This window comes from Atta cephalotes, assembly GCF_000143395.1.
Source record: "Atta cephalotes unplaced genomic scaffold scaffold00033, whole genome shotgun sequence".
Lineage (NCBI taxonomy): Eukaryota > Metazoa > Arthropoda > Insecta > Hymenoptera > Formicidae > Atta > Atta cephalotes.
In genome coordinates, this window is record NW_012130097.1 from 3,478,716 (window position 1) to 3,499,795 (window position 21,080).

Sequence of the window (21,080 nt, forward strand, 5' to 3'; positions counted from 1 at the left end):
CTTAAGAGAGGATATGAGGGCTTTTTTCCTGTAATCGCAAATTGTCCCCGCGCACTACTGCCCTCTGAAGAAATGGATATAAACTACAACAATATCCATTTTTTTGCAGTGCTGATGGAAATAAATTGCTGTGTAATTTATTTGTTTAGAGAGCAGTAGCGCGCGGAGGCATTTTGCGATTACAGGAAAAAACCTTCATATTCTCTCTTAGGTTTCTCTCTAGTATAACACAGAAAGAATTTTCAACAGTCATTAAACTATTAGACATCGTTTGCACTAATTTTTTATTTTTTTTGTTTTACGAAATTTTTTTCCATAATTTTTTCATAATTCTTGGAATGCATATAAATATTTAAAAAATATTTGAACAAATAAATATTTTTATTTTCGTTGATAATTATAGTTACATCTGCTTATACATTTCAATTATTTTTTTAGAGTAAAATTTAAATGTAAATAATGATCTGATTGTATTTCAAAATATTTTAATTATCTATACATGCTTTATCATGATATCTTTGCGTTTTTTAAATTAAGCGAAAAATCGATGCCTCTGAGAGCCTAATGTTTGCGCTTGATGATGCAATGATTATCAAGAGTTTATATAATGGCACATGCGTAAGGATAGCCAAATGGAAATGTTACGAGAATAATGTTGGATTAGTCATAATTTTCAAGAAATAATGTTTTCACAGATCGTTCTTTTCTTTTTTTTCATGAACATATATGTACATACGTGTATATTCATGAAACCATATGTACATGTATATTCATTAATAAAACAGTATATATAATATAATTTCAAGGTGTTTACATTATTTCGTTTGTTCCACAGACTTCTATTACTACTTCTATTATCAGACTGTTAACTCCCTAGTTCCTTCCTTCCTATAAAAGTTGCCTATGCGAAGTGGATGCGCAGAATATCTCTCTCAGGAAAGAGATTCCAACAGATTAGGTAATTTAGCGTTTCTGCGATTAATGTGTAGAAAGCATGCGCAAATATATAATTATAATGCTTATTCTGCGCATATAGTATATATACGTTTTGTAGACCGATTTTAAATTTCATACAAACTATTAAATCTTGAAGTCACTTATTATTTAGAAATTCATATAGATATATGTTACGCCGTTGTTGTCATTCCACACGTTTTTGTTTTAAGATAAGATCTCCCTTTCACGGCTCTGTTCAGATTCTCACCCAAGTGCCTCCCAGTATCGTGCTATCTTTATTAAACAATCGGTGAATATACACACAAAAATAAAATGATACTTGGTGGAGCTTGAGGGAATCCGAACATAGTCTTGGAAAAGGATGTTTTTTCTTCAACAAGATCCTAGAAGAAGCTCTCCTAGATCTTGTTAAATAAAAAAACATGAAATCTCTTCCAAAACTATATTCAGATTCCCAAATATCATCCAGCATCCTAATTCTGTAATTCTTAATAACAGTTAGTATCATGTTACTGTCGTTGTAGGTATTATAAATAGTAAAAATATAGCGACAACATATCAATACCAAATTTTCGTTAGAAGTTGCAGAATCAGGGTGTATATATTATTTTATGCTTGTTTAACATTCAGTGAACAACAAGAATAAAATAATATCTGGGAGTGGAATTTCACTTGAGTGGGAATCTGAATATAACCTTGGAAGAGAATTTTATCTTATTGAACAAAAACGTGGGTGATGAATATCTCGTAACACAAATATGGATTTCTAAATAACAATTCAAGTGATTTTAAGATTTAACGGTTTATAAAATTTAAAACAGCCACAAACATAATTCCTTTATTGAATCGAATTAAAGTTTCAAAGATGTTTCTTTTAATGACTTAGAATTATTCAAGATGTAAACGACTAACAATTATGATTATAATATCATTATATTATTAATTATTACGTAATGTTAAATGTAAATAATCGCTTTATTTTATTAATAAAAATATGAAATTTATCACATTTATAATTCTGCCCTCACATACCAACATTTTTTTTAGTCTATCGATTAATTTTTGTCAACTTAAGCAAACAAAAAATGTAATAAATTTTTATTTTTTAGACATTAACAATTTATTTAATTGTTTAAATGAAACGAATAATAAGGTTTCAAATCAATTGATACAGAAAAGCAAAACACATACGTTTAAAAAGAAGAAAAGTCCTCTAACTCTAACCGATATTTATAGAATGTAAAATATATACACTTTAAAAATCAATATTGAAAGTGCGGTATACCGAAGCAGATTAATTCTCGCGTTTGATGAAACATAAAACACGTCTATAATATATATAGATGTAATAAAAAAAAGTTAATCATATCAATATTTAGAAAAAATTTCATTGATTTTTATCGCACTGTTTTGAAGATATTTATTTCTAAATTTATAGAATTTTACACTACAAGTTAAAGATACCTTATCCTGCAAATATTTTCTTTTAATTGAGATATAAAGTAGAAAAAAAATTATAATTATAAAGTAAATACGTACTTATGTTTATTTTCGTAAAATTTCTATCTAAATTAACCGTACAATTTGAAAAAATTCTTCAATGAAAAAAAGCGAGAATGCAAAGATGCGTGTACACATCAAATGAGCATCTTATAATTTTTATTTTTCAAAATATTTAATAATATATAAAATTATACCAATAATTTTAAATTCTAAAATATTGAGAATTTTTTCGCTAAAAAAAAGACGTCTAGGAAAAGAGCTTTAAAGTATTCCCCGCTATATTCGATATGTTTGTATACAAAGAACGGACTTTTAAGTCCTACGTTTTCCTACATACACGATATAAATAATTTCATCATTTTCTATATACAAATGATGTTGAAAGAATTCAACGTTTTCTTCTATCATTAAAAAATCATTTGTATCGTAAATATCTCGTAATCGTTATCTAAATGGCTTCACCGCGAAGATTCATGTCTACATTAAAGCATCTATCACCTCAGCCATTAGAAAGTGCTATGTTAAATGTTAGGTGAGAATAGTCAGAATTTTTGTTATTTAAACTAAAGTCCACAAACGAGTAATAATTTAATAAATTATTACTATTAGAGTATGTCCAAGTCCAAAAACTCCAGATAACATTCACGAAAAAAAGATGGAAGATGAAAAGTTGTTACCATTCAATATCGATACTCCTAATAGAGTTGAACTACTCAAGAACGGTCTGTCGAAGAAACATCGTTCTGTGCTTGGAGTGGGTGCTTTCGGTACCGTCTACAAGGTACTTTACAAAGGTGCTTTACTGTAATTTTTTTTAATAAATTATATTATTTGTTAGAGGTAATTGCTTTACTGTAATTTTTTTTAATAAATTATATTATTTGTTAGAGGTAATTGCATGTGCATAAAAAATGAAAAGGAATCCGTAAATACGATTTACTATTGTTATGTTTCTCAGGAAACCAAATGGCAGCAAAGATAATTCCACGCAAACAAAATGATGATGAAGTAATAAACTCGGAGAGACATGCGACTATCCTGCGACACACCAACATTGTGAAAATATTGAGAATAGAACAAGGCAATAGCTTATCATTGATAACAATGGAACTATGCGGCACGTCATTGAAGGACAGGCTGCAAGAATCGGCACTGTCGAAAGAGAAGCGTGTCTCAATCTGGAAAGATATCGCTAGCGCACTTCAATTTTGCCATGATTCTGGCGTAATACATGCAGACGTTAAAGCAACCAATATTTTAATGGCAGCTAACGGTCAAGCTAAGCTCACCGACTTCGGTAGTTCTATACTAGTCGATGAACTGCACGTTTCAATCAGGCCGCGAGTATGCACGCATATATGCGACTCATTGAATCTTCATTCAAAAATACATTAATGAATTCTCTAATAGAATTACAGACACACGCAATATGATTTTTGTAACAGTTTCCATATATCCATACATATATACTCATTAGATAGGTGTTCATGTAATGGCGAGATTTTTATTTTTGATGAATTCTATCACTCATACTGCACTGAATTATATATTAGATGAGTGCACATAAAAAGCTTCTTTATAGTATCTAAATAAATGGCATAATGTAATCAACTTTAACAATGAAATAATATACATGTATAAGTATTCTGTTAAATAACGAGACAATATCATATCAATTAATGTTTAATGTTTATCTGGTTCTACATTTATTTTAACTTTACTAATTTATATAATAGCTTTAAATATGCACTAATCTAATTTAATGCAAGTGAAAAAAATTTTGCTATTTATTTAGTTTTCTTTCCTAAAAACTCATTTCTTTATCAGGGTACACCAGGCTATGCAGCACCAGAAGTGCTTCGAGGAGATATACCTACGTTCGCTACCGATATTTATTCTCTAGGAATCGTGGCCTGGCAAATGCTTTCTCGAGAAGTACCTTTTCATGGATTACATATGCATACCATCATATATATTTCTGTAAAAGGAACACGTCCTGAATATGAAGCTCTTGATGATGAGTTCGATGGAAGATACAAAGAATTATTCAAAGCGGCATGGTCCCAGAATATTGCAGATAGACCCTCGCTTCATGAAATAATCAGTAAACTTGATCTTTTGTAATCCATAGTTAACATTTATTTGATCAATTAAGCTTAAGCTTATAACGAACCTTACTTGCGATAAGTAATGAGGTTAATGCTTCATCACAATCTTATCAAGATAGAAATAAATCTGATACGCTCAAGATGATGGCTTAAAAGTATTATGTATCCGGCATCTCACCACCAGGTACTAACTGCAGCAAAATAAACAAATTAAAAAAATTTGAGTTTTACTTTCCATTTTAATCATGTCAAAAATTATGATCTATTATTCTATTAGAAGTGTTATTTCTCATAATTATTAAGATGCCTCCAAACGATATGGCCAACATATGCCAACATTAACAAATATCATACACATATTCATAGGGTCAATGCGATGTTGCAAGCGCTTTGAAGTGTTTTTTAATTGGTTAGTTTTTAAAATTCTTTCTTCTAATTGGTCCATCAAACGCTTCAAAGTATTTGTAGTGAGACTTTGACACACAGCTATACATATTGAATAATCAATATTTAATAAAGTTGACATATACATTGGCCATTCATCTGGAGATACCTTCAAATTGATTCTATAATGAATTGGCAATCAAAAATATTAAGTCTTAATTTAAATAATGACTGTGGTAAACGACTAAGATTTTCGCGTTTACAAGTTGTTAATTGTTTAGCTTAATTAATAGGAAGGAATAAAGTCGAATTTGGTCTCAAGAAAATTGGTAGTCCTATTGCGTTCAATTTAACGCTCGCAATATTCATGGGCCTTTCGTTTATCTTTAATTAACATTTCATAAACAACAAGAATGAGATGATTTCACAAGTGTTGTGTCATATAAGTTAGCTGTGAAAAAAATCCGAGTGTAAATCCGATGTAATGAGAGAGTAACAGAAGTGTAAACGAAACTTCTAAAAGGCGAAAATTGAACAATGAAATTGTAAAAGAAGCATTTACAATTCTTTTACATTTTGATATTTTAATTTTTGCCTCCTAGAAGTTTCGTTTATGCTTCTGTCACTCTTTCATTACATTCGATTTATATTCTGATTTTACTTCATTGATTTAGATCTACCAACTCATTGTAGAATCAACATTGGGTATCAGATATTATCAATAATGACCATAGTAATATTGCTGCCGTTGAGAAGAATCTGATCCAACTTTGTAACTCTGCGACCTTCCGGGGTTGCCTCACTTTCTGTTACATCTTCCAGTAACATGTTGACAAAATCATCAAAACCTTGCAAAGTTCCTACAATCTCTTTGTCATTTTTCATAATAATGTGTATTCGAGAACCGATACACTTGTCAACTAATTCTAAAAGTAACAATATAATTATTCGCATTGGATTACAAATATCGAACAAAATATTATTGGCATAATTTAAAAAATTAGAAATTCATTTACCTAAAGGTAATAATGTAGATGGATTGGTGCTAACTGAAGCAGTCATGACGATTTATACAATGAAATAGTCGTCAAATAATATCAAATGTACCAATAGGCAATAGGCATACCACAGTATAAGCATCGATGAGATACTATTAAAGACCATCGACCCTGGGCAAATTTTCGTCTGTACAAAAAGACTCGGAGGTAATTGAAGAACGTTGATATTATCAACAAATGATATAAATTTGCGATTATTAATGTATAAATGTTTAATATGGCTAATAGCTAATACATTATTAAATTCATGACTTTTTTTACTATATAAATGCTTCATAAATATACATACATACCGTGTTTTATTGTCAGTTGTCAGTACAGTATAGTATACGTAACTATAGATTTTACAGAAACTATAGATTTTCAGTACTGGCAGTCAATTGGCAGTAATGCGTCTACAATGGCAGTATCAGTAATAGAGAAACTGTAAGAGTAAAAAATTGACCAATCACAGTCGACTATTCTTCTCACATTCAACTGTAATTGGTCAATTTGTTACTTTTACAATCTCAACCACTACTGCTACTGCCATAGATCAAGCATAATATACGAATTTATAGTGTTTTCGGTCCGAATGAATTTGCACTATCTGGGTTGATGTTTCGCGCTCTCATATTGGTAAAGCATGTAACGTCAACCAATAACACAGCATTTTCTAACCTAAGTAGTGCAAATCCGGACCGAAAACACTATTAGTTTCATTTATATCAATTCTCATGCTGGATTCACATTGGACCCGACATGCGTCGTACGACGTTCTACAATCAATCAGAAAGCAGAATTTTATTTTGTATCGATGATACGAAATAAAATCCTGTTTTCTTTCACCGTATCTTCGTCGAAATTCGAGCGTTGTTTTAGGATTAAAATTCTCTTAAAATTCTTTCGTCCTCATTGATCAAATTTGTATCTTCAATCTCAGTTTTCAATGCCTAATTTCACTAACGCAGGTTAGCTTAATCACGTTTACTGTTTAGTAGAATCGACCAATTGCGGTTTATCACGATTAAGCTTGATGAAACCGGTCCTTAGGTCGGAAAATCAGATTATTTATTGAAGATTGAAATTAAAGATCAAAAATTGAAATTTCACCAATGAAAACAAAGAAATTTTGACTTTTTTTGTTCTGATTAGTCAAACTTTAATCTCGTTCTTCAATGCGTAGTCTTATTCCTGAGACTTGAAAGAAGCTATGCCGACTTCTTTCCTGTTACCGTCGAAATTGTCCATACACTACCGCCAGTACTTCCATTTTCGACTACGGTTTGAGAACTATGTGACTACATTATTTTCTGACATCGATAAAATTTTATCATCGAAGTGGATTCATGTCTATAATACATCCACAGAATAGAAGCGTATTTCTACAGAAGGATAGTGAATTCCTCCGTGGATTTGCATATAAATGGATAATGAATATGAATCCCTTCATATTTGAACTTAAAAAAAAAGAAGGCGGTTCGGTGTAAAAAGTGCAAGCAATGTGCGAACATACGTTCCGATTAGATTTTAGCATGCCACACATACTCCGATTTATTATATTTGTGCAAATCATTTACGCAAGAATACTGAATGAATTTTCTCAATATTTGCTCAAGTCATTTGCGCAAGCCAAAATAACTGTGCAGTTGTCTTTATGCATCTGCCTGGTCGTTTCAGGTTTAACACTCACTTTCCTCTCATACTGGCTAGATTCGCTGTTGGTTTTGCAGTATGAGCCATTACAATCCAAAGAAGTTGTCTTTGTCACACGTGTTCAAGTAAATTTATGCAAGTGATTTGCGCAGACATACTTGATAAATTTACTTGTATATGTGTAAGCGAATATATCTTAGCTTTATCACTATGTCGTGATCTACTGCTAATGCCAATGTATTGTGAATTTTGCTTTTTATTTTATCAGGGTGAAGAACATATAGCTGATGCTGTGCTTTTCATCCTGATAAAGTGGACAAGATTCATGAAACATTTATCAATTACAACATAGCGATAACTCGCAGATGCCCTCTAGCATCTTTGAATTAATTAACCTTTTAATTCTGATAAAGATGTTTTTTCTTTCAGATCTTATTATAATAGTATTTATATCTGAATATTCAGTTTAATAAGAGTTATTTTGGTAACTCATATATTTCTATCTCTTACAACCCTAAGTTTATATAATATTTCAAAAAATCTTGATAAAGTTTAGCAATTTTTTATTTATTCCTTACAAATATCAGATGTTTTTCTCGAACCTCAGCCTTGCTAAAAAGTTTGCATACTAGCAATAGACTTTAGCAGATTCTCTTCAAGAAAATGCTTGTAGAGATACCTCTGTAGAAAAACCTCTGAGAAAATGTTTCTGTCAGAAAAAAATTCTTATTCGTAAATCCATTTTTCAGATGCGTACATCCAGTCAATCACTTCTTTCTCGCCAAACCAAAGGTCAATCTCCTTTATGGCAGACTCAACAGAATCAGAGCCATGAATAATATTGCGTCCAACTTGTATGCAAAAATCACCACGAATTGTACCTGGTGCAGAATCCTTAGGATTTGTCTCGCCCAACATTACACGGCCAGTTTTTACAACATCCAAGCCTTCCCAGACCTGAAATAGAAATTTTATAAACATGTATATTAATGTATATTAATGTAAATGAAGTTTGTTTAATTGCATATTATTGATATTTGGTTTTGAATTGGTATTGGTGGTACACTTATTGATATGAATTAAAATTTATTGTTATACAATATCAATACTTATTATTTTATTTATATATATTATTTTATTCTTATCTTATTATTATTATTATTATTATTATCATTACTATTATTTATCTTATTATTTATACATATTATTTTATATCTTATAAGAAAATTACCATTGGCATAACTGGTCCTGAGCTCATATATTTGACTAAACCTGGGAAGAAGGGTCTTGATGCCAGATCCGCATAATGTTTTTTCAAGAGATCTTCAGAAGGCTGTAACACAAAGATATGAGGTTTATTTTGTATTGCTGCAATCTGAACAGATGCAATAATTGAAGTGAAACAAACATATATTTGTTTCACTTCAATGTATTGCATTGTATGTACTAGTTCAGAAAGTGCAGTAATAAAAAACAGACCTATGGTGTACAAATTAGAGAAGACATAAATATCTTTTAATCAAGGATATTCAATCTACTTTAAAAATATTTAAAAACTATATTTCCTATAAAAAATTCATATTTACATTTTTTTATCATATTATTTATTATGCTTACAAGCATATGATTATACAATAAATTCTTAGCCTTAAAATATTTTTTACATCATTATTGCATTCTTTCAATCAGTTACATCCTTCATTGATGATCATAGTTGTAACTTAAAAAAATTAAAATCATAAAACTTAAAAAATTAAATTAAAAATTAAAACAGAAAATTTGATTTCAGAAAATCTGATTTCAAAATAGAATTGAATGATTTATTTCACCTTAATTTCCATTAACATTTAATTTTTTTTATATATTTTATTATTTGTATTTTTTATTTTTTATACTTACAATAATATAAAATGTTTTTACATCGATTTTTTATAAACATATTTGAAATCATTCTGCTCTTGATCTTGAAGGTCACTACACTTGATTAGAATTGCTACACATATCGATATTCTACATTAGTATTAAATGTTTTCATTAAAGACCATTTTTGCTTGTAATTTCATTATATATCCATAAATTTAATATAATATTTGAATACCAATCGCCATTCTAGTTCTAAAGTACTTTGAATAACTGGTATACAATAGATTAATAGAATATTGAAATGAGAAATAAATAATTTTTATTCTAAATCCAATATAGATAGCTAATATTTTCAAAAGTTCAATAAGTTTATCGAGATGTGCCAAATTGGAACATTCGCACGAGTTCTAGAAATTGTGAATTTTCGAACTGTGTGAAGTTAGGAGCATAAAATTATACCAACACTTGAATGAAATACCATCACTTACCCATAACATCTTCATAGCCACTAATTTGAAACCCTTCTGCTCAAATCGTTGAATAATCTTGCCGACAAGACCACGCTGCACACCGTCTGGTTTAACCATGATAAAAGTACGCTCCTTGTTTTCCGTCATAATTAATTTACAGATAATCAGCAGCAAAATCAAGACAGAACATAAGAACATGCGATACCAACGTGTCGCAAAGGCTCTTTTCCGGGTTCCGGTTCAATGTTAACGGAACAAGTGATGGCTCTGGCCACGTATATACTAGGTAGACACAATAGGCTCACTCTACATGTAGCACGATATGAACCAAATATCGATTTATCATCTCTAGCCTTGAAAAGTGGACGATGTACCCTGATGTACCCTAAGAAAAGTGAACGTTGCTATATAGTTTACAGTTACTTTGTCAGAGGGCAATAATGCGCGACAGAATTTTGCGGTTACAGATTTGGGCCAGATTTGTCCTCTTTCAGATTTCTCTCTGGTAGAAGCTATAACAGGAGCACATTGGAGCATGTTGGAGCAGGCGACGCGAACCAATTTTTTCCTGTATTCATTTATGCAGCGATTAATGCAGAAGTATTACTCTATCCTTGTTATTCACTGAGTATTAAACGAGAATTAAATACTCTCTACTCTAATGCTGCGTAAACGAATGCACCCTTCGGTTTAAACTTGGCCACTGATACTATTAAAGATCGTCTCGGACTAGATACTATTAAAGATCGTCAACCTGAGCAAATTTTCGATGCCCCAATAAAAATGACCCCAAAAATCCGCAGGTAATTGAAGAACATTGATATTATCGACAATTAATATAAATTTGCTATTATTAACATAAAGATTTGGTTAATACATTATTGAATTCATGATCTTTTATTTATTACATAAATGCTCCAAATAAATAAATATACATACTTGTAAAGCTGTAACATCCTATATATTGCCGAAAAATTACAATTTTTTCTCTGCAGTTATCATTTCTGTTGATAATCAAACTTTGACTGAAATCACAATGTAAAAAAAAATCGAGTAATTATTGAGTTCTAAATACATAAATATGTCTACTAAACTAATAAATCATAAAATTAGTGCACTATTAGTTATCAGTTTTCAACTCTTAGGCCGGTATTCCATAGTCAGATCTTATATTTAAGACCTTCTTAAATTCAACCTTGAAATATAATGAACCAATCAGAGGGCCGCATTAGCATCTTAAGACATCATTTAAGATAGTCTTGAAATAAGAACCGATTCACTTCAATATTCACATGGATGCAAAGATCTCGTAAGGATGTCGGTCTTTAATAGTATCTCGCCGATGATATGAGCTATGGTACTTCCATGGTAGGATCCTGGATTAGATGGGTAACCGTGAATTCTTATATTTTTGTTAAACTTTTGACAAAAAAGTTCATCCTGCTTTGGTAGATAGCGCTACATGTAGTGGCTCAGCATTACAAGACAACAATTTGGCTCCTCTGGAAGGTAGTTTTTTCTGTTAGAAAAAATTCCATTTAGTTGGAGTTGGGTTCGATTGTTTCATCTTCATGGGAAAACATGTCAAATGATAATTTTATTAAAATTGGTAGTGAGAAAGCTCAACTGAAGAATTAATTACTGAATAGATTATCTAACAAAAAAGAAGTTAAAGAAAAATATTCCTGATCTTTGGTGTTTAAAATCTAGAAAATAATAATAAATTACTGTACAAATTATTCTACGCTGTATTTGCTTATTATATATTCTGCAATGTTGTTCGTTGCAATTAATTCTAAATTTAAAATATTTCAACATTCATTGTGATTTTAAATTACATTGAAAATATTTGTCTTATAAATTGCAACAAATATATAATATGATAGAAGATCCTACAAAATGTGAAGATACTGAATTTGGTAATGTGACTCCAGTGTGTTCTCAAGTGAATCAAATATATTTGGATACAAAATGTTTAATAGATAATAAAAATACACAAGTTCGTGTTGTTCGCGGTGCTAAAAAGTTCAAAATTGACAATGATGTTAACAACACTGAGAAAAAAGGTTTGTTTACAGATAATTGTTTAGAATAACTCATCCCCCCCTTTCCATCCTCCTAAAATCTTAATAAAAAAATGTACTTATTTCATCAATGCGTATTCACTTAAAATGAAAGAATCTGACAAAAAAAAAACGCGACGATCTTGTGAATCGAGTTATTAACATCTATTTATTCTACAATGTGCTCTTTGTTTCTTGTTTCTTGTTTTTTACCTTTTTTCTCCTTTGTACCGTTTTATCGACAATTGTATTTCTTGTTTCTTTCAAAGTTGGTTAACTTTTATTTTAGGCGAAAACAAAAACAAAAACCGGATAAGAAACAAAAAGACAAGATGTCAAAAAATAATAAAAGACAAGAAACAGGAAGCAAAAAGCACATTGTAGAATAGACTTAAGTATTAAAGTTCGAGATTTCAAAGATTAAGATATTTGTCATTCCGAATCCCGACTCGATGCAACGTTATGTATACTGTGCCTTAATTATTATATGCTTTAATTATACAAACTACAATAAAAAAATTACAATCAAATTACAATCAAATGCTAGCATTCTATTGGTTAAACAAATTGATTGTTGCGCATCCTTGAAATAAAACAAGGAAATTTCTTGGGAATCGAAATGGGAGTAGAAATGGATTCGTGTGATCATTGCCGAAATTGCAAAATTCTGATTTTCTGGATACTGACGAGGCTGACTGCCACGTTTTTCTGCCAGATTCTTTAATTTTGAATAAATACGCGTCGAATGATATTTTTATTAGAATTTTAGGGGAGAAATAATTATTTTAAATAAATATCACTGTTCATATAATTTATATAACAAATATTTTAACGATTACAATATTAAAATTAAATTTTTTTATTTAAACAGATGCAAAAGAGGAAGAGACAGCAGAGGTTAAAGTAAAATCTCTCAAACGTTCCTGTGAATTATGGTCTATGGAGGATAAAAATACTTTTTTTAAAGCACTTAATGAATATGGCAAAGATTTCGATGCTTTACAAAGCTACTTTCTAAATCAAGGAAAAAAACGAGGTCTCTCAGACATCATGATAAAAAATAAAGAGCAAATTCGACATTTTTATTACAGAACATGGTTAAAAATATCAAAACATCTTAAATTCTCAGAAGGTTAATATGTTTATATTATCACAATACGAATGTGCATGAATTTTTATATTAATATATAAATACAATGTGTACAAACACATTGATGAAAATACATTACAGATCTATTTTTTTATTTCTACACTATATTGTATTAGAATTCTCTTTCTTTCTTTTGTCAATTATTAAATGTATATCTATTTCACTTTAAATTTTAAAAGTACACTTGTTGAGCCACAAAAACATTCTATGATTCTGTCAATATGTACTATGTTGTCAAATATAATATGTTCTTTTATATATAGATGTTAAAAAAACATCTCAGGAATTATATGGACTAATAAATTATGGTGAACTTAGAAGAAAATTACCTCGTATTCATGAGAAAGTTCACTTAAGATTGAATGAATTGGTATATTGGGGATCTACACAAGTCAGGCTTAGAGGAAAAACAATGAGAGTTAAAACACCAATATGTAGAGCACTTAGAAAGTTAAACCAGTTAGAAGGTATATGAAATTTTTAATATATAATATTTAATGTACAATATTTAAAAAGTATATTATGTTACATTACACATTATTGTATTGTAACAAATACTTAAAGACAAAGTTTTTATTTTTTTTCAGTATATTTTTGTGAATTAAAATATTTCTACATATAAAATGGATTTATATCTTAGTGACCATCCGTTTCAAATTAGGAGGGACAGTTTCAAATTTTAACTTTGTGTTCCATTTTACAACGTTTCCCAAATTGTTTCCTAAATCTAGGACACGATTATAAATTGCCTGGTGAAAAAATTTTGCTCAAATTATTCCACGTTTTGGAACTTTTTAGTAAAATTATTGAAAATTGCTGAAATTTCTAAATTCACTAAAAGTGAATTTTCCAGCTGACATATTGAAAAATATCTGAAATTGAACTGAAATTTCTCTGAAATTTTTGTTGAAATTTTGTTAAAAATAAATTTGTTAGCTAAAAATCGTTGAAATTAAACTGAAATTTTACCGAAAAATGTTCCAAAATGTGGAATAATTTCAGCGAAATTTTTCTTATCAAGGTTGTTCCTCTTTTAAATTTAAAAATAATAAAGGTAAAATAATATGTGAAAATAAGTGTGAAATGTACATGTAATTTTGAACTAATATATGAAAAATTTTATGATTTTTTTAATTTAAAAACCTAGATATTATTCATAAAACATATTTAGTAGAAAAGTACAATTTTAAAAATTAAAATATATTCTCATAACTTATGTAATTTTTGTTGTGATTTCATGTGATGTTATACATTAAGTGTTATTAGTTATTTACAAATAATATAATATATTGTTTATGTTTTGTTAGCAATTATTAAAAAAAATCAATTTATTAAAATTTAATTACAATTAATATTGATTTTTTTTTTAATGTCCCTCTTTGCCTTCTTAAAAATAGTTGATCACTTTAGTTTACATAGCTTCTAAACTTAACTTACAATTAGAGTAACATATGATATTATAACTCCTACTTAAGTGAATCATATTTATAAGTTCTTATTTCCAAGTTGAAAGTATGAAAGAATGTAAATAAGTCAACAAGCAAAGTGAATTTTTAGTTTTTACATTTACGCGGTACAATTTATGCTGAAATTATAACATCACGACACAGCATTTACATCCATTTTACATCGGTGTAGTAATACTAAGCCTCTTTATCAAACGATTTCAAGTTATTACATTAATGTAACAACTTTGTAAAATAGCATAGTTGTACAATAATATCAGATGTTGTAACTTCAGTGTAAATCGAGCCATGTAAATGTAGTCCTATTTACATAACAATATATATCTTGGTTTTATTATTTATTATAAAAAATTGATTAATACTGAAATTTAAAATATTTGTTTTATTTTAGATTGGCAGGAAGAAATTAAATTACCATCTAGAATAGTGATAGAATTACGACCGCGTAACAACATGGCTTGGTGGCAAGTACAAGCAGCATCTATGAATCCAAGAGTTCGTACACTTCTCCCCATACAGAGACGTCTCTCAAGTTTATTAATATTTTTGCAACAACGATGGCGACTCGCAAAATATACCACAGTATCCTTATATCTATTCCAACAATTTGGCTCTCTGTCGTAATTATATGTACATTTTCTTCTCATTCGTTATTGTATATTTTCAACTATGCACAATGAAATTTATTTGAATATTCATAATCCTTATAAATATTTATAGTGTTCTACTGTAGAAAATCTTGTTGCTAATGATATAAAAGATACTTGTTTATTACGAGTTGCTCCACCAGAAGGATGTAAAATTGCCTTGCCAATGGTTAATCTTGGAGAATATCTTACTAGCAATAGTGTCAGTTTGAATTCATATGAAAAACGTCTCGGTCTGAAAAGCTCACGGGAAGATTTGTTAGGCTCTGTCCAATATTTAAAAGGCGTGGGGAAAAAGGGCATTAAACGATATAAATCGGATAAAAAGATTTTAAACCGCACTGATGAAAATTGTACACTGCCAGATATCAGTAGTGATATGGATCTCTTAGAAACTGGAAGTAATATATCCGAAAAACCAGCGATTATAAATAATATAGAAAAACCGCCATCAGAACATCATTCAGAACCAAATAGGTTTCCTGGTAGAGAAACTATCGAGAGAATTCGAAAGGGTTGGAACATCGAAGAAGCAAACACAATTACCGTGGGCGATCTTTTTCTAATGGTGCGCAATATTACATTTATTACTATTTGTCACATTTAATCTTCTCATCAAATAATCGCAATTTGCTTTTACATTTATACTGTATTATTTGAAGTATATCTTCTAATATTCTAAGTTTAATTTACAGTTTGGTCGTGAATCAAAGATTATACTTGAATATTGGTGGGATTGGTTACCTAATGGACAATATATAACTAATTCAGCATCATCGAGTATCATGCATGATAACAGTCTATGTTTGGTTTTACAAAAGTTATTGTCACTGGCGAAACATAATTATGGTACTAACAAAGTAAGATGTAACAGATATCTTGCTCATTTTGAGATTCTAGTTGCATTTCAAGACGAGTTCAAATTTTTTTAATGTTACAAAATATTTCTATTAGGTATACGATAATACGTCAGGAAGTAATGAAACAGTAATTTCGTCTCGAGTCCTATCTATTAAAGAATCTACATTTAGAAGACCTCTCATTCCACAAACATATCATAAGATTGGTACAGCTGACGCATTTAAGACACAACTTGATGTAAGTATTATTAAATTCAATACAACATTGAGTATTTTATTTTAACTTTGACATCGAAATATCTTGGAAAATATAAAAATAGACAAAAATGTTTAAGAAAATAAAAGTTATGTAATCCAACTAATCCAAAATCAAAGTTACTTATGAAAAAATTCAATCGGACTACTTTTAACAATCATTCATTGACTTTAATCTATGCTCCAATTCTGTAATTTTAAAGATCGGAGCACTTTTGCATAATGCGTAAGAAAATCAACTTCAGAGTTTTTTCTTTTATTTCATAGAAAGAAAAAAAATGAAGGATTTTGGTTCATTTATTATTTATGCATTGTGAGTTATGCATTATGCAAAGATATTCCGATTTGTAATTACAAGATTCTGTGATTCTTTATATAGTTATATTGAACTGTCATTAAAGACCCTAGACACAATGTGAGGCAACAGCAACAAGAATAGCGATAGAAATAAGCGATATATAAAATCCTAGACACAGTGTGAGACAACAGCGACAAGAACAGTGATTCGAATAGCATAGAAATAAGCGATATATAATTATAACTTTCCGTTGCACAATACCGCAAAAAAAATAAATAAAAAGAAATAAAAATGCCAACCAATCTGATCTCGTATATTGACTGTAGTACATTCTTCCATCTGCTTCGAGGTTATAGCACAGAATGAAATGATATAAAACAGAATGAAAAATCTGAACGAATTAATAGGCTATAAGATCATAGACATAGAACTCGTTGGAAATTTGTTCCTATGTGCATTGACATATGCATTTCAGTATATTGGATTCCTCTGTTCCTATCACTATCGCTATTTCTATCGCTATCACTATTGCCATTGTGTTTAGGGCTTAAGATTATTTACAGAATCGAGGTATTATTCTCCTGCAAAAACTATTTGTCGAACGCAACTTTGGCTGCGTTCAGCAGAACATAACATGTTATTCTTTAGAAATACTATTTTTAGAAATTAATTATTGTACAAAATAGGTATAGGACTTTTTGATTTAGTTTATTTCGCTCTACCTATTAATGAGAGGTGATCCTGTAGATCTAGGACACCTCGTGTGTGTGTGTGTGTGTGTGTGTGTGTGTGTGTGTGTGTGTGTGTGTGCGAGATGCTGATTCTGCAATGAGTCAGTAGTTGGTAGAACTACTAACTACCAACTAAGTTTTACCAACTAAGTTTAATGAAATTGACCAACTTGTACAACCAACGTTCATTGGTCAACTCATCGATTGAGACTAAGACTTCCGACTACAGACTCAGCATAAGCATCAGCATCTTGTAGAATCAGCATAAGATTTTCTGTATATACATATAAATATTTACAGAAATTTAAAACACGCTTTTGTAAGCGAGGTAGAACAGTGAGGCAGAAAAGTCTCGTTATACAAAGGGTATTGCCTGTTGTATCTGTGCCAAATATGTCATCAGAAAATTTGACAACTAACGCTAGTGTATGTCAAATGCAAACTAATAAAATAACAGTAAATGCTAACGATGCTCAGGACAAAACTTTCTTAGACGCTTTAGAGACAAGTGGAGATACAAAGAATTCGAATTCAATTATTACTAGTGCTACCCAAATTCTTAAAGAAGGTGAACATCAATGGTTAAATAGCGAGGTAATTAATCCAAATATTTATAATTAAAATATTAATATAAATTTATAATTAAAAATATTTATAATTAATATAAATGTGCACAATATATTTTTGTGTGAAAAATTAATCGACAGAATAATCGAATTAGGTTGCAGATTTTTCATTAAGCAGTTTCTTAGGGCAGCTTGAATCGCCTATGAAAGGTTCACAAAGAAATCAAGCAGGTGAACAAATTATGGAAGATACTCGTCCTTCTTCTGATGTAAATAGAAATACACCATTTACATTAAATATTATTTTATCTTATATTATACTATCATATCATAAATGTTTGTTTTATAATAATATTTTAGGTTGTATCACATATGCAATGCCTCATGGGAGAAAACAGTGTGGACTATATGGCAAAATTTGCAAATCTTGCATCTCAAATGGCTTGCGATGAAAACAAAAAATAGGTAAATCATAAAAATAAATCTTTTAATAAAATTAAATAATTCATATTAATATAGAAGATTGGTTTGCTTCTGACTTGAAGCATGCGCATTTATCTGTATTTATTAAATTTTTGCAGAGATGCATTTAATACAGAATAAACTGAGAAACGTGGTATACTTCCGAAAAGGGAGTGATTCTAAATAAATTGAAATTGTTTTAAATAAATTGAAATAATAGCACAAATTTTTTTAAAGCAAAGTCTTGTTTTTTTTTTAGAGAAACAAACTGAAAATTACAGGATTAGGAAAATTATTTCATAAAGTAACTGGTTATCGTTACATGTTACTAACTCTAAAAAATAATATGTTACAGTTGAAGTTATTCAAAAAATAATTTTTCACTTTCCAGTTATTTTTTTATTATTATAACAAAACAACATCGATATTATTAAAATTAATCGATATAAAAGAAAAAGATTGAATGCCTTCTAGTTAGATTTTAAGTACTAAGCATTAAAAAGTCTTAACGCAGTTTAGACCAAGCCAAGATTTTTTATTTCCTATTTGATGAGTTTCAAAATGTACGGTCCAATAAGATTCTTATTGCTTATGTACTTATATAACTCTGTGTGAATTTATAAATACTGTTAAAAAAAGATGTAATTAAATTAAAAAGAGTTAAAATTAAAAATTCACATTAATTTCCTTTTTGGTAAAGTTTCCTATAATAATTTGTTTCTAAGTTATACTGAGTTTACAAGAAAAAATTGTCCATTTTGTAACACTTTCTTTAAAACGCTATAACTTTGTCAAAAAATCATAGAAAAATGTTCCAAATATGAATTTGTCGGGAAATTAATGATCTTAAAAACTCATACACTTTTGTGTCTGGCAGCCAATTTTTCTGAGCCCCGTTCAAAGACGATCAATAGACAATGGATGCATTCAGAAGCACGACCGTTCATTGAGCGCTCAGTAAGCTCTTGCATCTGATTGATATATTTCATTAGATCTAAAAATATAGATCAAAGGTATTGAGCGTATCGGACCTTGCTAATGACGACTGTTCGATACCTTTTTCTTTGTTTCTAAAAACTTATAGAACGAATAAGAAGAATAGTTTCAGAATTTTCTGTGCTATTTAGAATTGGACGTACTACAATGCAGAACGATAATTGCTCACTGAACGCTCAGTGAGCGTTTTCATCTAATTGACATATTCAGTTAATTCCTAAAATATAGACCAATAAAATTCCTCTAATTAAAAAATCATAAATGAAATAATAATTGCAGTATTAAAATTTTTCAATAAGAAATTTTTATTCTTGTTTTAAAAAAATGATAATAAAATAATGTCTTCAACATTTGTTCGACGGATGCACATTCGAAGAGTGGTGTTCTATTTAATAAAGAATTTTCTTATTTTGATATAATCGTTTTACATATTAATATTGAAATTATTGTTTAAAAAAAACGGTATAATTTTTCTTTTAAGACTTTCTTTGGTGATTAAAATAAAAAAGTTGTGAATGTTGTTTATCAGTTTAAAAAACTTTTACTCAAACAAATTCCTAATAAATATTTTAAATAATTTTTTTTCCATTAAACTTAAAATTTAATTTATATTTTAGATGCAAACTTGCGATGATTAACTTTTTTTTTATAATTGGAGAACCTAAAATTAAATGCAATATATTAAATACTTTATGTTTTTAATATCATTCCATTAAACCACCCTTTGAAACATTATTTTTATTTTCCGTTAGATCCTAAAATATAAACCAATAAAATTCCTCTAATTAAAAAATTTTTTTTAATTTGTTAACGTATTCTGCATGAATCTTGAATTTCGTATGAAATTTTTTTTATATTATAAAAATACTGTTTGAATGTAAAACTACAAGTTATTTTTGCATTAAAATAATATTATATATTAGGTATCGCAGAAAGTTTGTTCTTTCCCCTAAAATCGTTTTCCCCTATAAACATTTCTCGAAAAAATGGCACGAACTTACGCAGTATATTTATTCATCATATTAATGCGTATTTTAATTGAATAATTAATATACGCACCATAAGTATATGAGAGAGATGTAACACAGGCCAGAGGTCTAACGTAAGAAGAAGAAGAATGTATTTTTATTTCAAAAAATCTAGAAAAAATTTTTCAGTCATAAACGTGTAATTTTCATGTCAGAGTACAGTGGATTTTTTTTTTAGTGTAATGATGGCGTCTGATTGAGACATGGTCCATTAAGATCCTCCTACTTTTCTCTATCAAATTTTATCTTATTTTCTTTTGTGGATAAATAATAACTTTGCTTTTGACTTGATTTATTTATTCGTTACTAAAAATTTTTACTTTATCATTTCTGCTTCAAATTATTTCATAAACAAACAAGTCTACTTCGATATAGTAATGCATAAGAATTAACTTGTTTGTTTTATGAATTTTCGTACTTGTTATATTAAATTATTGTTATATTAAATTACAGTTGTCTTTCAATTATTATTTTTGTAAAGTATAATTAGGCAAGAAGAGATGTTCTAAGCAGAAGAAATTTTTTTAAAAGATTATATATATTTTTCCATGCATATTTTTTTCATATCGTTGATACCTTT

General features: G+C 29.2%; 4 protein-coding genes across 4 annotated transcripts; 2 read left to right on the top strand and 2 right to left on the bottom strand.

Annotated features, from left to right (window-relative positions):
- The first annotated feature begins 2,912 nt into the window (after window positions 1–2,912).
- On the top strand, window positions 2,913–4,584 carry LOC105621417 (serine/threonine-protein kinase mos). The gene is made up of 4 exons (XM_012202887.1): window positions 2,913–2,992; window positions 3,070–3,254; window positions 3,419–3,804; window positions 4,288–4,584. The coding sequence occupies exons 1-4, from the start codon at window positions 2,913–2,915 to the stop codon at window positions 4,582–4,584; spliced, it is 948 nt and encodes a 315-aa protein (XP_012058277.1).
- A 142-nt stretch (window positions 4,585–4,726) lies between these two features.
- LOC105621418 (U6 snRNA-associated Sm-like protein LSm5) lies at window positions 4,727–6,014 on the bottom strand. Its single transcript, XM_012202888.1, has 3 exons — window positions 5,969–6,014; window positions 5,682–5,878; window positions 4,727–4,759 (listed from the first exon to the last, which is right to left on the bottom strand). The coding sequence occupies exons 1-3, from the start codon at window positions 6,012–6,014 to the stop codon at window positions 4,727–4,729; spliced, it is 276 nt and encodes a 91-aa protein (XP_012058278.1).
- A 2,177-nt stretch (window positions 6,015–8,191) lies between these two features.
- Window positions 8,192–10,191, bottom strand: LOC105621419 (nucleoside diphosphate kinase). The gene is made up of 3 exons (XM_012202889.1): window positions 9,997–10,191; window positions 8,877–8,978; window positions 8,192–8,602 (listed from the first exon to the last, which is right to left on the bottom strand). The coding sequence occupies exons 1-3, from the start codon at window positions 10,174–10,176 to the stop codon at window positions 8,372–8,374; spliced, it is 513 nt and encodes a 170-aa protein (XP_012058279.1). The 5' UTR covers window positions 10,177–10,191; the 3' UTR covers window positions 8,192–8,371.
- A 1,666-nt stretch (window positions 10,192–11,857) lies between these two features.
- On the top strand, window positions 11,858–18,479 carry LOC105621420 (protein cramped-like). The gene is made up of 10 exons (XM_012202891.1): window positions 11,858–12,044; window positions 12,913–13,173; window positions 13,455–13,658; window positions 15,049–15,239; window positions 15,378–15,872; window positions 16,000–16,164; window positions 16,259–16,402; window positions 17,749–18,042; window positions 18,170–18,283; window positions 18,375–18,479. Exons 1-10 carry the CDS (start codon window positions 11,858–11,860, stop codon window positions 18,477–18,479), a joined length of 2,160 nt encoding a protein of 719 aa, XP_012058281.1.
- Window positions 18,480–21,080: the final 2,601 nt, after the last annotated feature.

Excerpts from the sequence above, each read along its gene's own strand:
- LOC105621417 (XM_012202887.1), top strand. The coding sequence starts at position 2,913 with ATGGCTTCACCGCGAAGATTCATGTCTACATTAAAGCATCTATCACCT. Across the intron at positions 3,255-3,418 it reads CTACAAGGTACTTTACAAAG|GAAACCAAATGGCAGCAAAG; the intron begins GTGCTTTACTGT and ends TATGTTTCTCAG. Across the intron at positions 3,805-4,287 it reads ACGTTTCAATCAGGCCGCGA|GGTACACCAGGCTATGCAGC; the intron begins GTATGCACGCAT and ends TTTCTTTATCAG.
- LOC105621418 (XM_012202888.1), bottom strand. The coding sequence starts at position 6,014 with ATGACTGCTTCAGTTAGCACCAATCCATCTACATTATTACCTTTAG. Across the intron at positions 5,879-5,968 it reads ATCTACATTATTACCTTTAG|AATTAGTTGACAAGTGTATC; the intron begins GTAAATGAATTT and ends TGTTACTTTTAG. Across the intron at positions 4,760-5,681 it reads ACGGCAGCAATATTACTATG|TTAGTACCTGGTGGTGAGAT; the intron begins GTCATTATTGAT and ends ATTTTGCTGCAG.
- LOC105621419 (XM_012202889.1), bottom strand. The coding sequence starts at position 10,176 with ATGTTCTTATGTTCTGTCTTGATTTTGCTGCTGATTATCTGTAAATTA. Across the intron at positions 8,979-9,996 it reads TGGCTATGAAGATGTTATGG|CCTTCTGAAGATCTCTTGAA; the intron begins GTAAGTGATGGT and ends TTTGTGTTACAG. Across the intron at positions 8,603-8,876 it reads CAGGACCAGTTATGCCAATG|GTCTGGGAAGGCTTGGATGT; the intron begins GTAATTTTCTTA and ends TTTCTATTTCAG.
- LOC105621420 (XM_012202891.1), top strand. The coding sequence starts at position 11,858 with ATGATAGAAGATCCTACAAAATGTGAAGATACTGAATTTGGTAATGTG. Across the intron at positions 16,403-17,748 it reads CATTTAAGACACAACTTGAT|AAATTTAAAACACGCTTTTG; the intron begins GTAAGTATTATT and ends AAATATTTACAG. Across the intron at positions 18,284-18,374 it reads ATACTCGTCCTTCTTCTGAT|GTTGTATCACATATGCAATG; the intron begins GTAAATAGAAAT and ends ATAATATTTTAG.